Source organism: Etheostoma spectabile, chromosome 1 (genome assembly GCF_008692095.1).
Source record: "Etheostoma spectabile isolate EspeVRDwgs_2016 chromosome 1, UIUC_Espe_1.0, whole genome shotgun sequence".
NCBI classification, from domain to species: domain Eukaryota; kingdom Metazoa; phylum Chordata; class Actinopteri; order Perciformes; family Percidae; genus Etheostoma; species Etheostoma spectabile.
The window spans coordinates 20412313-20429033 of NC_045733.1; the positions used below are offsets into that span (position 1 = coordinate 20412313).

The following is a 16721-nucleotide window of genomic DNA, read 5'->3' on the forward strand; positions in this document are numbered from 1 at the left end:
AATAAAAACATCATGATTTCATGTGTCTACATCCACTAGACTCTTAAATAACTATTTAAAATGATTATTTAATTTATATATAGATAGGATTCTTTTTTTGCTTTTATGTACTATGCTTTGCAGGTTTTACCTACTACACTGGTGTACTGCTGGTATGTGACATCTAGGGCTGGGTATCATTGAAAAATGTTCAATACCAGTACCAATACCAATTTTATAAAATACATTTTAACAAGAAAAAATTCCAACATTACAGCGTTCTTTTTATAAATTTTTCAGTTCCTTCTACGTGAGCCCCATCTCTGAGTTTTTCCTGCGTGTCTCTACGATGTGTTACGTTGAACAGCCAATCAGCAGCATTATTAGATCTAGGTAGAAGCACGCTGCATGCTTATTGGCTCACTGATGCCAATGAGATTTATTTCTTAAGGAATGAAATTTGGTATTGAATGACAAGGATACTAAAGAGGAAATACAAAGTCTTGAATTCGGCCCCCAGCCCAAGTGCCATGTTGTTCTTTGTGCTGTTCCACCGATGTGTGAACTGTACATGCACGGATGTTTCGTCCAAACGAAGAAACAGATTGAGTTCATTTAACAGAATTGACATGTGAGTTGAAAGTCACTGTTTTCTGTTCGTTTCTAAAAGGTCAGACAAGGAGAAAAATCTAAAACGTGCCCTACTTTTATCAATGTGCAACCCTCCTTTCTTTAATTGGGCCTACATTCATTTTTCATTTTAGTGCCTACAAGTTTTAGTAGTTGATGTGTGTGAGGAACCCATAACAAGACTACGCTGTATAAACGGAGATGTAACCTGACAGCGACCTCTGTGTACAGGTAATTGCCCAGCGATGCTCGGGGGGGGAGCGGCAGTGCTGCGACCAGCTGCCATCATGCTAATATGCACGGGGCACCCGGCATCGTTTCCTATCAATAAGTCATTATCTGAGCCATGCCACTGATGGGCATCCTGCAGGCCTCCCTGCAGCTCCGGCAGAGGGATGGAGGGGATGCTGGAATGCTGCCCGTGTATGAGGAGTTATTAATGCCACAGAGGAGCTGGACTGGACTTAGGTCCCCCGACACCTTTACCGGTTCAGTTTGATTTCACTCACTAAACTAAACTTGTCAACACTCATCAACTAAACTTATCCCCCCACCCCCCCGACTCTCTCCACCTCAGGCTCTTCAGGCCACTGTACTGTATTCTCTCTGCTGCAATGCTCTTTTTACTTCTATATTTATTCTTAATTTTTTTATTTGTTTTATGTAATACCTATTGTGTTGTTTATACCCATGCATAATGTTTAATGTTCCATGTAGAGAATGTGTGACGTGCACCAACAACACCAAGGCAAATTCCTTGTATGTGTTAAAAACGTAATTGGCATTAAAACCCTTTCTGATTCTGGTTCTGGTTCTGGTTCTGAACTGTCTACACTGCGACTTCACTCTAGACCAGAGAAGCTCTGTGTTGATAAAAAAGTGACACATTCATATGAGACGATTCCAAATATTGCAGAGGCTGAAAAACATGCTTCCATCTCCCTGGATGATATTCAGGCAAAAATAATAATAATTTAGTTTATAATTTTTAATCTATAACTAGTATTCTGCTAAAATGGGTTACAATTGAAAGGTAAAGGTAAAGATGAAAATGCAACATTATTTAGGTCCTACCAAGAAAATTAAATGTGATTATAGATCCAGCGCATTACTAGTGTGGAAAATTATGTAGGATTTCAAATCTTTTTTCAAAAACAACCAATTTTTAGAATGCACCTAATGTATTTATAATTTGTTGTTTACTAGATTTATATAGTAAATGCAGACAATAGCATTGGACTGAATTCATTTATTTTGGTTGAAAAACCAAATCTAGGCCCTCAATCCAGGAGGTCCAGTTTGTGTATTCCCTGCATGGCTTGGAAGGGTTCCAGACACCAAAACACTTCACAGTAGTCAGAAATACTCTAATGCAGGATTTTACAACTCAGGGAAGTTACCTAAACTGTTTTATCCAAAATCTGGGTGAAGGGGCGACCTCTAGCTCCCCCGTTAGCGTGTGCGCCCCACGTCGGCTGAGTCCTTTGCAGCAGCCCCGGTTTCAATACAACTCACGGCCATTTCCTGAAATCCTCTCCCTCTCTTACCTTTCTATCTACTATCACTATCTACTAAAAAAGCCTAAAAAGTAATCTTGAAAAAAAAAAACTGAGTGGACAACAGTGTCCAACTTCTCCTTCTTTGGGGCATTAATCGCCCCCCATATACCCACAACGTCACCACTAAATCCTCTAGCACCATCTCCACCATCAGCTCAAATTACTGTCCACCTCTAATTGATATGAACAATAACAGAAGAAAGCTGGTTAATGGTGAACATAATTGTCCCAGACAAAAGGCCAAACACGGCAAATCCCACTTTCCAGCAGGAGCGAACAGAAGGCGACGTCTGGGCGGCAGCCGGGGACCAGGGACAGAGATTTCACTGCAGATATCCATCTACCACCTGAATCACGTTTCATTACTGGGTCGGCCATTAAACTCCCAACGCTCCGCTGTTACAGCCGACTACACAACACGGCATTGTTTGTGCCTTTGTGTGTCTGTGTGTAGGAGAGCACGGCCGTGTGTATAGGCTAAGCACGTGAGTAGATATGCTGTTTAAAAATGATTTACCCAATGAAACATATTCCAGAGATACATGGTATGGTAGTCCTTAATTATTACATTATAATCTGTTTTTACTTATTTTTGAGGATCTCATTTGGCGTCCCTACCGCTGTAAGTAACAGGTTGTTTTTTTTTCATTAGGTATATTACATTTGGCACCACAACAATTAAGTCCAGCCCGTTGGAGATGTAAAACAAGGTAGACAAGGCTTTAATCCTCCGCTGCGTTCAACTAACTCAGCACTCTCTCTCTCTTCCTAACACTCTGCTGCGAGGAGGAGGGTTAACTATCAGCCCTAATGTGTAACTGAAGATAAGCTTTCCCCTCCAGCTTCATACCCCCCCCCCCCCCCCCCCCACCAGGTCTCCCCCTCCCCTCCCAGCATCCCCTGCTGCTGTTGTTGGGGTGGTCTCTGCTTCTGCTGTCACCAAGCTGCCGGTCTTTCAGCCGTCCGGCTCCCTCCCAGTTTTTTTTTTTCTTCTTTTCTTTTTTGCTACTCTCCTAGGCGTCACAAGATTACTGAAGCAGTGCTGACATCTCTATCAGCCTGACCTAACACTCTGCCCTTTCCCCCCCTCCTTCCCTCTCCTCTCCCCCTCCTGCACTCCAGGATCCATCACACTCGCCTGAGCCGCTTACCACTACACATTAAAAAAATATAAAGGGGTAAACAAAAACACAGAAAATACAGAAAGAAAAATACAACTCTGTTTTCCCTCTCCAGCAGGCAGCACATGAAATACTCACTTTCCGGCCTCCGGCCCTCTGCAGTAATTTAGATAAGATCGCTCTAAATATCTCATCCCCACCAATTCAAAAAAATTTTACTATCAGTTGTGCAGCACAATAGAAAGTAAAATATATTTTTAAAAGAACTAATCTACAGAATAATCTTTTTTTTAAAATGTGTTTTTAGCTTTGCTAGCAGTTGGCAATGTTGGTCTATTGGTCAAACTGAAATTTCTCAACAACTATTAGATGGATTGCAATGAAATGCTATTAAGACATACAGTACATGGTCCCCAGAGGATGAATCCTAATGTGTCATTTTCAGCAAACATTAGCATCCTAATACGCGCAATTCAGCTGAACATGGTAACGGTATACATGCAGAAGATCAGAACGTTTAGGTTGTCATGCTACATGTTAGCATGCTGCATCAGAAGGGGACTGTAGCTAAGGACAGATCCCCTGATCACCATGATGATCCTGCGTGAAACCGCCATGACATCGTCTTCAACGTGTAACTCGCTGAATTATTTCATCAGCAATGAGCGTTTGCTCTCAATAATACTGCATAGTTTTGTGGGCGGACTTTTTTTAAAAATCTGGGGCGCGTGTATACATTTTTTTAGTTTTGCTAATGGAAAACCGAAATAGAGCGAGTCGTTTTGAGCCGTGCCATTCCATGTGGTGGAAAAGCTGCAGTAGTTTCGCACAAAACATACATTTCTGACTGTTCCTAAAAAGGCAATATGAATTAAATGCCTTTGACCATGAGTATATTCAGTGAATCACTGCTTCAGAAAAGTAGACTTCTATTTTAGTCTATTTGAGATTTCTCAATCCTATGTCATGCACAAGAAAATGTCATTATGATATAAATAGAAAGTTAAGGGCCAAAGCACAACTGTTTCTAAGGTCGGCAGGCATTAAATGCGATGCTGTATGAGGCTTCAAAAAGAGAAGAGAAATTGTGAGAATGACATAATGGAGTTGTACACTCTATTTGAAAATATGACTTACTTTTAGAACACTGGTGTGACAAATTAAATCTAGAGACAGATGTAAAATAGTTTCCAGACCAGCTTTTCTGCTCAGAGTACAGACGTGGAGAATGCTTCGTGACTACATGCAGAGGATGTTCACTGCAAACATCATTTGCTATTATCTTACAACAAATGCTCAGTAATATAAGACTAACTAATTGTATACAGCATGTGATGAAAAAAAAATTCACTGACTTTTGGGTTTTTTGGGGTATTTTGGCCATGCATATTAGAAATGATGGCATATATTTGCCCTTCAGGGTTATTATATGTCCTTTTAGGCTCACAGTCCCTCAGCATGATTAACATTTTGAAAAGCACACAACACAAGGACATAGGACAACATCACAGTCTGCACTACTGCTTCAATAGCACTATGGGTGCACTTGTGCTTGGAAAGTGCTTGTGCACATGAATAAAAGCAATATGCAATGTACATAAGTGTATAGAATGTGCATTTTCTATGACAGCATGGAATTCATTGCTATAGGAACCTTGGACCTCCGTCAGAAAGCTGACGGCTGTCCCAGCATCTCTAATATCGATCAGACTCATGCCAAACACAAGGTCTGCATTTCTAACTGCTGTATATGCGATGCATACGTAAGGTATTTTCTTCTTGATGTTTTGCATTGTCCTGCACCATGTTCATGTCAGCATGTATGGCACATTATTCCTGATGAGTATGTCTCCACTCTAGCTGAAGAAAAACAAATGCCTGTAATTGTTCTGTTCGTGCTGAATGAAGTGATTCTAATCCTGGTCTTTTCAGACATATGACCAGTAACTCTCTTTTCATAAGTTATATTGAATTTCCCCCACTGAATGCGGTCTTTGCTCGCTGGCTGCATTCATCCAATCACCCCCCAGTGTTAGCTTTTGAGATTTGTGAGGGGAATGATTTTCATCTGCAAACAAACTGCTGCTCTTGGTAGAATTCCTCAGTCGGTCCAGCCGGAGTGTTGTTATTAAGCAAGCTAAAATGACACAGTCTGCGGGGGGGCCTGCCAGTGGAAAGATGCTGTCCATTAGCTGTCAACAATGACTACTGGGTCTACCATCCCATGGGACTGACAAGCAAGGCATCGTCTCATCCTGAGTCTGGCTGAGAGATCACACAGGCCCCATTGTCTCAAGCAGCCTGGGGTCTTATTGTAGTAGCGGCTCTGGGAAAGGACAAGCCTTCACGTCCGTGGTCTGTTAAAGAATGGGCTTTCTCCAGGCTAAGGCCATGAAAACGGTAAGGGATGAATCTAGGGGAACACAGAGAGGCTACGGAGTAGATGTGGAATAGGGGCACCCCTCCTTAGACGAGTTTGGAGTCCCAATCTAGACCTCCCTCTCCCTCTGCCAGAGCTGACCTTCCTTCTCCACCTCGGTTTAATAATGCCTGGGCCTTGGTCATTATTTTGGGCAGATGGAGACGGGGGCAGGCAGTGAAAGGAACTGGTGTCACTCCTGAGGAGAGGATGGTAGGGATGACAGAGAAGAAAAAGCGAATCAGAGAAAAGATCAAAAGCAGAAGCTCGCCTTTCACTCGCCTGAAAGCGCTAAAGAGGATAAGGAACGATCAGGCCTGGGGTCTCCTGTCCTCTCTGGCAATTAGACTCAGCTGATGGAGAGAAAGGCGTGAATGGCAGGGTTCAAGGCCCTCTCTAGGACTCACACAACGGGAAGGAGTTTTTTCCCCGACGCCTCCTTTATCTTCCTCTCCTTTCAGAGTGTCAGAAATGCAGCTGAAATATCTCTCCAAAAAGACAGCACAATCCCCAATGCCAAACCTTAATCACGGTGGCTGATGAGATTGAAGGGGGGGGGGGGGGGGGCGCGTTTGAGGAAAAACACATTCTTTTCACAATTCATCTTTACACTTCATATGAGGCCAGGACTCAAGGGAGGTGAAATCGGTTTATGTGCGATAATTAAATTGAAGAAATTAAAGTCTTAGAAAGATATCTCATACTGGGTGCATAGTTAAATATCAATAATAGAAATATCACATTGAATTATAAAACGAAGACGTTTTCGTGGGCTGACCAGTTATCTGGTCTTGCCCATTTGTTTTGAAATGAAGAAAACATAAAGAGTACACAAAAAAATTAAATGTGTTAAAGTTGTATCTAACTAATAGAAAATGATTAATTAAAAGGCATAATAAATTAGCATGCATGCATCAGTAAACAGATGTTCCTGGCGTTCCCTGTTGGAGGGGCAGCCATGATGGTTTTGTACAATAGGTTGGACTGTTTCATGCAATTTAGCATTCATTTTCAGTTTGAGTTGCGATCTGTCTCAGCCAGGCCACAGCAACCTGTCCCACAGGAACCCATTACCATCTTCTACATATGCAAGAGTTCCAATAGGCCGTCTATCATCCTCACAGAGGGACACGCAGCTTTTGCTACAACTTTAACAGCTTGTCATAAAAGGTGCAAATGGGGATTTCAATTACACAGGTCAGCAGAGAGTGAACCCTCTCCGGGAACCATCACCTTGTCGTGGTGGAGAGGTTTGTGTGTCCCTGTGTACCTGAGGGCTGTGTTGTCTGGAGCTTTGTGCTTCTGGTAAGGTCTCCCATGGCAAAGTGGTCTCAGGTGAGGGGCCACGAACGAAGCCCGGCCGGACACAGCCCGAAAAAGCTATATGTCAACTCTCTCTCCATCCCATGGGCTCACCACCTGTGGGAGGAGACCTTGAATGGAGTCCTTTACAGGGCTCCAGAGGGTGGACTCCATAGTTCTACTGGGGGATTTCAACGCGCATGTGGGTGATGATGGAGATATTTGGAGAGGCGTGATTGAGGAACAGCCTCCCTGATCTAAACCAGAGTGGTTGTCCGTTGTTGGACTTTTGTGCTAGTCATGTATTGTCCATCACAAACACCATGTTCGAACATAGGGATGCTCATAAGTGTACGTGGTACCAGAGCACCCTAGGCCAAAGGTCAATGATCAATTTTACAATCGTTTCATCTGATCTGAGGCCGGATGTTTTGGACACTCGGGTGAAGAGAGGGGCGGAGCTGTATACTGATTACCATGTGGTGGTGAGTTGGGTCAGGGGGTGGGGGAAGACTCTGTACAGACCTGGTAAGCCCAAACGGTTAGTGCGGGTAAATTGGGAACGTCTGGAAGAGCCCCTTGTATGATAGACTTTCAACTCACCACTCTGGCGGAGCTTTTCATGCATCCCTGTGGAGGCTGGGGTCCCTGTGAAGGCGGGGGGTCCTGTGGAGGCTGTTGACCACAACTGAGGAGGTAATAGTGCGGTGGAAGGAGCACTTTGAGGAACTCCTCAATCCAGCTAATTCGCCCTCTAAGGTAGAGGCAGAGCTGGAGGATAATGGGGGATTGTCATCCATTTCCCTGCTGGAAGTTGCTGAGGTAGTTAAGCAACAAAGCCCCGGGGATTGATGAGATCCATCCAGAAATGCTGAAAGCTCTAGGTGTAGAGGGGCTGTTTGGTTGACACGCCTCTTCAACATTGCGTGGAGGTCTGGGACAATGCTTGAGGAGTGGCAGACTGGGATAGTGGTTCTTTTCTTTAAAAAGGGGGACCAGAGGGTGTATGCCATCTACAGGGGTATCACACTTTTCAGCCTTCCTGGTAAAGTTTACTCCAAGGTGCTGGAAATAGTTTAACCCCGTTTGAAGAGCAACAAATGCGGATTCCGCCCTGGTTGTGGAACAACGGATCACCACTCTCACAAGGATTCTGGAGGGAGCATGTGAAAATGCTCAACCGGTCTACATGTGTTTTGTGGATCTGGAGAAGGCGTATGACCGGGTCCCCCGGGAGAAACTGTGGGAGGTGCTGCGGGAGTGTGGAGTGAGGGGGTCCCTTCTCAGGGCTATCCAATCTTTGTATGACCAAAGCGAGAGCTGTGTCCGGGTTCACGGCAGAATGTTGGACTCGATTCAGGTGAGGTTGGCCCCCGCCAGGGCTGCGCTTTGTCACCAATCCTGTTTATAATATTTATGGACAGGATATCGAGGCGTAGTCGGGGTGGGGAGGGGTTGCAGTTTGGTGGGCTTTGGATCTCATTGCTGCTTTTTGCAGATGATGTGGTCCTGATTGCATCATCTGCCTGTGACCTTCAGCACTCACTGGATCGGTTCGCAGCCGAGTGTGAAGCGGCTGGGATGAGGATCAGCACCTCTAAATCTGGGCCCATGATTCTCAGCAGGACACCGATGGAGTGCCTACTTCAGGTAGGGAGTGAGTCCTTACCCCAAGTGAAGGAGTTTAAATACCTTGTTTGCGAGTGAGGGGACAATGGAGCGGGAGATTGGTCGGAGAATCGGCGCAGCGGGTGTGGTATTACATTCCATTTATCGCAACATTGTGACGAAAAGAGAGCTGAGCCAGAAGGCAAAGCTCTGGATATACCGGTCAGTTTTGGTTCCTACCTTCACCTATGGTCTTGAAGGCTGGGTCAAGACCCAAAGGAGATCCAGGGTACAAGCGGCTGAAATGGGTTTCCTCAGAGGGGGGCTGGCGTCTCCCTTAGAGATTGGGTGATAAGCTCAGTCATGCGAGAGGAGCTCTGAGTAGAGCCGCTGCTCCTTCGCGTCGAAAGGAGCCAGTTGACGTGGTTAGGGAATCTGGTAAGGATGCCTCCTGGGGAGCCCCCCTAGGGAGGTGTTCTAGGCACGTCCAGCTGGGAGGAGGCCTCAGGGAAGACCCAGGACGCCAGGTAATTGTCCCCTACACCGTGAGCAATGAGTACACCAGCTCAGAGAAGCAGTTGATCAGCAGCGCCTTGCAGGGCTTCAGCGGCAGTACCTGTATCCGCTTCGTCCCCCGTAGCAACGAGTACGACTACATCACCATGCAGAACCAAGGAGGATGTTTATCCTCACTGGCCAAAGTGGGGGGTGGTCAGGTGCTCTCTCTCAGCAGGCGGGGCTGCCTCTACTACGGCATCGTCCAGCACGAGTTCAGCCACGCTCTGGGCTTCCAGCACGAACAGTGCAGAAGCGACCGTGACAGCTACATCAGGATCATGTGGGAAAACATCGACCCTGCTCAGGCCTACAACTTCAACAAGCAGGACACCAACAACCTGAACACGCCCTATGACTACGGCTCCATCATGCACTATGACAGAACAGCCTTCTCCATCAACGGGAGAGACACGATGGTCCCCATCCCCAACTCTAACGTCCAGATCGGCCAGAGGCAGGGCTTGTCCTCCTGGGACATCACAAGGATCAATAAGCTCTATGGCTGCTAATAATGCTAAATGCTATAATTTCAAATTTTTCTGTTTCATTTTCTGTTATTAATCAAAAGCTAATGGAATCAATAGAATCAATGCTAAACATTTTAGTTTTTTCATCACATTAGTTCAAATGTTCAGAAAACAGAATGCCTAAATAATCTGTAATAAAGGGAATGCAAAAATGACTGATTGTGGACTTATTCATTTTTCTTGCCCTACAACTATTTTACATGTGTACACATGGGGGGCGGCTGTGGCTCAGTGGTAGAGCGGTTGCCTGCCAATCGGAAGGTTGGTGGTTCGATCCCTGCCCCTGCAGTCATTGTCGAAGTGTCCTTGGGCAAGACACTGAACCCCGAGTTGCCCCCGGTGCTGCGCATCGGAGTGTGAATGTGTATGAATGTTTATCTGATGAGCAGGTGGCACCTTGTACGGCAGCCCCGGCCACAGTGTATGAATGTGTGTGAATGGTGAATGTTTCCTGTAGATGTAAAAGCGCTTTGAGCAGTTGTTAAGACTGGAAAAGCGCTATATAAATACAGCACATATACATTTGCAAAAACATGCAGTCACTGAGTAATAGGGTTGATTGCTCAATGATTGTTGAATATTTGTGCAAAAATATGGCTAGAAAGAAGGTCTTCCATGTCGATTTCAAGGGACCGACACAGAAGCCGATTGGCCAAACTGTGAGAAAAATAGTCCGGATCAAAATATGTCTAAGATGACAACAACATATTGTGCCACAAGAATCTTCATAAAATACGTAAATAGAATGCTCAAAACATATAATCTCAATAATTCATAGGAAAAATATCATGTGTAAAAACACATTATTGTAAAGCACACATTATTAGACATATTGCAATATACGTTTTCACATCTGTAATATATTCTGGGATGTGATACCAAATATAGCCTACATGAATACAATATATCCCATACTGGCCCAGCCCTGAGATATTATTTGTGGCTGAATGATTGTCTTGAGAGTAGTGGGCTATAATACAACTTCCAGGAGATTTGTAGCCAAAATCTATGTTTTAACCTGTAGAGCACACACACAAGTTATTGCAACATCTCTAACAAATGAGAACAACTCACCAGCCTACTTCTTTGTTGAAGTGTCAGATCAATGTAGGAACAGGACCCTCTGATAATGTATAATCATAATGTATCATATCTAGGGTACATTAACAAGACCCTCTAATAAACTATGCTCTGTACTGATGTCTTACTCTAGATATGTTTATTGTATCCCATGGTTTAACTGAATCCTGGCTATAAATGGATGATTTAATATGAGTACAACAAAGCTACTATATCTGTATCTGCAACTATGGATGAAATAAAGTAGATTTGAAGTGTTCAGAATGAATAGAAAGCCAACGGCAGAATCTGAAAAGCTTGCTTTGTAATTATGCACGCACTTTTGAGACGGCCCCTTAATTCAGCTTGTCATTTTCCCGTGTTTCTCGTTACACGGGTTGCAAGCTTCAGTATTGGATCCTGAGGTGAAAAATTTCAACCATGTAACATCAGTCAACCTTTGTTTTGCATTGAACAAAAAATCTGGTGAAAACGTCATATACTTAATGTTAGCCCCAGTTTGTGCCTCTCATGTATTCTATATTACCTATTTTAATTGATTAACAGAGGTGAATAATTTAAAACACTTCAACAAAATAACAGATTTCTGGAAACACCAACAGCAGTAGATGTTGTATATGACCTTCTGGATTTGTTAGCCATGCTAGCAGCGTGTCTCTAGGGATGATGATGTCAATCACTTTGGTCCAGATTGAAATACTTTAACAGCAAGTGAATTATAGCCATTTAAGTTTCTACGGACAATCGTGGTTCCAATAGGATAATTCCTACTAAGATTGGTGATCCCTCCCCTGGCATGTAGATCTACTAGCAGGTCAAAGCTGCCCCCCATCCTGTGAAATATCTTAATATTTTCTTGATGGATTGGCTCAAAATTATGTAAACACATTTATCGTTCCCAGAGGTGAATCCTACTGACTTTGGTGAACCCTCTGATCTTTCCTCGAGAGCCACCATGAGGTGGACATTCATGGTTTTGAGTGAAATGTCCTAACCAATATTGGAGGGATTGCCATGACATCTGGTCCACACATTCACGTCCCCCTGACGATCTATTGTATTCACTTTCATCATCTTATGGTAATTGCAAAGATGCTGGCATGTTAAAAGATTGTACGCCACTTATAAAAACAAAAGCCAAGAGCTAAAGTTATGAGTTTTTTACTATTATGGTTGTTCATATCTGTTTAGAGTGTATTATTTGTTCTTATCTGAATAACAGATTTGTATTTAATTACATCCTTACTTGGATCAATCACACAAGCAATTTTGTTTTATTGTATTAAAGAAACATCAGAAGGAAGTTTCAAATGAACAAATACATGACTCTGTTTAAATTAGTCTGGTTTGATGAAGAGAATCTAATGTGACACAACATATGGAGTGTGTAGCTTAACAAATGCAACCTGGTTAACACTGTTAAGCTGTGTTCTTCCATCTCATGACCAGAGATAACAAACCATGTTTAAAAAGTGGGCTTGTCTGTGGAGTCCTCCCTCCAGAGGTTTGTTCAGGCCTAGCAGTGTAGACCCCAACCCATAAGCCTCCTGCAGACACACCTGTAGAGGAGAGTATAAAGACCCTGGACTGAACTGAGTCAAACATCAAGCTTCAAGGAGTCTTTCCACAGCAGCTCTCCAGAGAAGCTCCACAGCCTCCAGACCGACCCTGAAGATGAGTCCCTCTGCCAGCCTGCTGCTGCTGCTCCTGCTCGGCCTCTCTCAGGCACTTCCTCTCCAGGAGGATGGAGGCAAAGAAGAAAAAGCCCCAGACACCATCGACATGACCACCAGGATTCTGACCGCCAACAACGGCAGCAATGAGATCCTGCTGGAAGGAGACCTGCTGGTTCCCAGAACCAGAAACGCCATGAGGTGCTATACCCAGAACTGCTTCTGGAAGAAAAGCTCCAGCGGCAAGGTGATGGTCCCCTACACCGTGAGCAATGAGTACACCAGCTCAGAGAAGCAGTTGATCAGCAGCGCCTTGCAGGGCTTCGACGGCCCAACCTGTATCCGCTTCGTCCCCCGTAGCAACGAGTACGACTACATCACCGTGCAGAACCAAGGAGGATGTTTCTCCTCACTGGGCAAAGTGGGGGGTGCTCAGGTGCTCTCTCTCAGCAGGCAGGGCTGCCTCTACTACGGCATCGTCCAGCACGAGTTCAGCCACGCTCTGGGCTTCCAGCACGAACAGTGCAGAAGCGACCGTGACAGCTACATCAGGATCGTGTGGGAAAACATCGACCCTGCTCAGGCCTACAACTTCAACAAGCAGGACACCAACAACCTGAACACTCCCTATGACTACGGCTCCATCATGCACTATGACAGAACAGCCTTCTCCATCAACGGGAGAGCCACGATGGTCCCCATCCCCAACTCTAACGTCCAGATCGGCCAGAGGCAGGGCTTGTCCTCCTGGGACATCACAAGGATCAATAAGCTCTATGGCTGCTAGAAACAACACATCTCATCTGAAGTTATCAGTTATGAAAACAAGTTTCTGTTCAAATATTCTTTAAGCAGACAGCAGAATCTAAGACTATGAATCTGTGAATTCTCTGGTACTGTACACTTTCAAATTAAAGCATTCATTCAATATTTGTTTTTGTTATTCATTTATCTATTTCTACTCATGAAACCTTACTTATTAATCTTGTGTAAATCAGCTCACACATACATTGGCAACATTCCAAACTTGCATAATATAAGGCAGTGAAATACAAAATAAAACCTCCACGATCTAATCTCACCCTTTACATGTAAAGGATATGGCGGGAAGTTTACTATTCTATATATTTCTAATTTTTAACAATTCCCATGAAAAGACCAAAACCAACAAAGAACTGATCCTGCCAACAAGTGTTGTCTCTGTACTAAGCTTATGTCTTCTCTGTCATCGACCTGTTTTCAAAAACTAAAAAGTCCTCAGTGACACACTGTAGCACTTGGTTCCTTTTTACCAGGAACATGGACACTGGAGTTTATTTGAAGTCCATTTCACTTCAACAGTTCAGCAGCCTGCTGCCGTGAATACTACACCAGTAATACCCAAAACAGGGGTAGGCTATCTGTACCCCAGGGGATACCTCTACACTTGCCAGGGGGTATGTGGATGGACTAGGGGTGGATCAACTGATTTGACAAAAAAGACAAAAAACATAATTAAATAAATATCTGCACATAGTGTCCGCTACAACACCTGAGCATATGTTTCATTAAGAATGTGTGAACACTGTTAGCGAGCATGCAGAGAAGCTGAAACAGTTGGCTGAAAGTAAAAACCATTTAACTAGATAGAAATGGATCAATGGTTACCTGAAAAGGAACATTGGGACTGAACCCATGCTTCATGTGGCGTTGTTCTCCAACATTTAAACCACAAAACTATTATGATTGGACTGTTTCATAAAAATAGTAGTTAGCTAAAAGTATGGCTCCATGGTTGAAATAGGAAGATAAAAGTAATGGATATATGGATGAAATATCTAGCATAAAGTAGCCTTATGGATAAATGGTTGAAATTGTTAGCTAAAGGTAATGGGTAAGTAGTTATCTAAAAGTAAGGGTTACAATGTTTGAAATAATTATTGAAAGGTAATAGATAAATAACTTACATTAATCGATAAATGGCTCAAGTGTCTAGCTTCTGGCACGCCTGATTATACAAATGCAAAACGTAAACTGACACTTAAGAATATTGAAACTATATTCTCTTTGATAGCATTAATAGCTACATAATATTCAGTTGTTTTATTAAAATGAACACATTTGGAACATGACAAGCGTCTACTTGAGTTGGTCTGATAGGGCTATGGGGTACGTTTGACAAAGAAAACCTGATTAAGAACCCCCCAGTCTTGCATGATCAGAACTAGTTCCACAGCGTTGTGTTAGCCAATGGAAGGCTCTGGAAAACTCATCGGTAATGGTGGACTGGTTCCTAGTGGTCCAGAGCCCAAACAGGGCTGCTGGGGGTGGAAGCTTTGAGCTAAGTTAGCCATAGCTTTGGGATTGATCTAGGTTTAGATAGCTAACGTTCCACACTTAAACACAATTGTTATTACTATATCAAATGTATTTTTAATTGGTTTTGATGGGACCAACATTCTTCATGAGTTAGCCTGAAAAAAACTAACTTTAAAAATATAACTAACAGGTCACATCATTGAACATGGGAAAAATACAGGAGTGAAAGTTTATGCTCCCCCTACCTTGCTCCATTGAGTTCCCTCCTAAAAATGATGTCACTTCCTTAAAATGGTCTCAGTGGTATTGTAGTCTTTTTGGAATGTAACAAACTACCAAAATGGTGAAAAGTTGCCACTGATACAGTAACAGCTGAAAATGGTATAACAAGAAAAATAACTATAGTTGTATATGTATATATGAGTGTAAGGTTTACATGTCAAGTCATACATTTGAGTTAATTTCCTAAAAACGTTTTTTACATGGTTCTTTAACTTTTACATATTTGTGTTCCCACACTGGTTTTGCATATATTTTTTTTTAAAAAAGCTTATGAATCTATCTGTGATTTCCCACATTTTTTCGCAGCTCGATTGGTTGTTTTGCTAAGGTCATGAGAAAAAAGGAATTTTTTTTGGTTTTGGGTGGTTTTTCCGTCTCCGTCCCCGCTGTTTCTTCCTTTTAAGGTGGCCAACCAAACCCTCCGTTTCGAGTGGAATGGCCTGGAAAATTAATTGATACGAGCTGTTCGCCCGGCCACAGCAACCTGTCCCACGGAACCCCTCACCCTTTTTAAAAATGCAAGAGTTTTAATGGCCTCTATATCCCACAAGGGGGCACGCAGCTTTTTTTACAAATTTAAAAAAGCTTGTCTAAAAGGGGCAAATGGGATTTTAAAAACCAAGTAAGAGAGAGAACAACTGTATTTGGTCAACCCTTTTAATTGTCATTTTACTTTGTAAATTTCTTAAAAGCCATTTGTAAACCAGAAAAAAATAAAACCGCGAGCTTAGTGGAGCTAAGGGGACGTGGCACACAATGGGGAAAAAAAACTGGACAAAGAAAAACTTAGTGGGATTAGAAACCATGTTTAAAAAGAGGGCTTGTCTTGGGAGTCCTCCCTCCAGAGGTTTTTGTTCAGGCCTAGCAGTGTAGACCCCAACCCTAAGCCTCCTGCAGACACCCCTGTAGAGGAAGTATAAAGACCCGGACTGAAATGAGTCAAACATCAAGCTCAAGGAGTCTTTCCACAGCAGCTCTCCAGAGAACTCCACAGCCTCCAGACCGCCCTGAAGATGAGTCCCCTGCCAGCCTGCTGCTGCTGCTCCTGCTCGGCCTCTCTCAGGCACTTCCTCTCCAGGAGGAAGGGGCAAAGAAGAAAAAGCCCCAGACACCATCGACATGACACCAGGATTCGAACGCCAACAACGGCAGCAATGAGATCCTGCTGGAAGGAGACCTGCTGCGTCCCAGGGAAACCCGAAACGCCATGAGGTGCTAACCCGAAAATGCTTCTGGAAGAAAAGCTCCAGCGGCAAGGTGATGGTCCCCTACACCGTGAGCATGAGTACACCAGCTCAGAGAAACAGTTGATCACAGCGCCTTGCGGGCTTTCGACGGCCCAACCTGTATCCGCTTCGTCCCCCCGACAACGGTACGACTACATCACCGTGCAAAACCAGGAGGATGTTTCTCCTCACTGGGCAAAGTGGGTGGTGGGTCAGGTGCTCCCCCTCTCAGCAGGCAGGATGCCTCTACCACGGCATCGTCCAGCACGAGTTCAGCCACGCTCTGGGCTTCCAGCACGAACAGTGCAGAAGCGACCGTGACAGCTACATCAGGATCGTGTGGGAAAACATCGACCCTGCTCAGGCCTACAACTTCAACAAGCAGGACACCAACAACCTGAACACTCCCTATGACTACGGCTCCATCATGCACTATGACAGAACAGCCTTCTCCATCAA

At 43.9% G+C, this 16721-nt stretch overlaps 2 protein-coding genes and 1 pseudogene across 2 annotated transcripts; all 3 read left to right on the forward strand.

Moving 5' to 3' along the window:
- The first annotated feature begins 7952 nt into the window (after positions 1-7952).
- On the forward strand, positions 7953-9700 carry LOC116692169 (high choriolytic enzyme 1-like). The gene is made up of 2 exons (XM_032520265.1): positions 7953-8055; positions 9120-9700. Exons 1-2 carry the CDS (start codon positions 7953-7955, stop codon positions 9683-9685), a joined length of 669 nt encoding a protein of 222 aa, XP_032376156.1. The 3' UTR covers positions 9686-9700.
- A 2673-nt stretch (positions 9701-12373) lies between these two features.
- On the forward strand, positions 12374-13384 carry LOC116692676 (high choriolytic enzyme 1-like). Its single transcript, XM_032521161.1, has one exon. The coding sequence runs from the start codon at positions 12458-12460 to the stop codon at positions 13241-13243; it is 786 nt and encodes a 261-aa protein (XP_032377052.1). The 5' UTR covers positions 12374-12457; the 3' UTR covers positions 13244-13384.
- A 1922-nt stretch (positions 13385-15306) lies between these two features.
- LOC116693134 (high choriolytic enzyme 2-like) overlaps positions 15307-16721 on the forward strand; it is a 1667-nt pseudogene continuing 252 nt past the window's right edge.

Coding starts and splice junctions, on each gene's coding strand:
- LOC116692169 (XM_032520265.1), top strand. CDS start 7,953: ATGCTTGAGGAGTGGCAGACTGGGATAGTGGTTCTTTTCTTTAAAAAG. Junction 8,056..9,119: donor CACACTTTTCAGCCTTCCTG/GTAAAGTTTACT, acceptor AGCTGGGAGGAG/GCCTCAGGGAAGACCCAGGA.
- LOC116692676 (XM_032521161.1), top strand. CDS start 12,458: ATGAGTCCCTCTGCCAGCCTGCTGCTGCTGCTCCTGCTCGGCCTCTCT.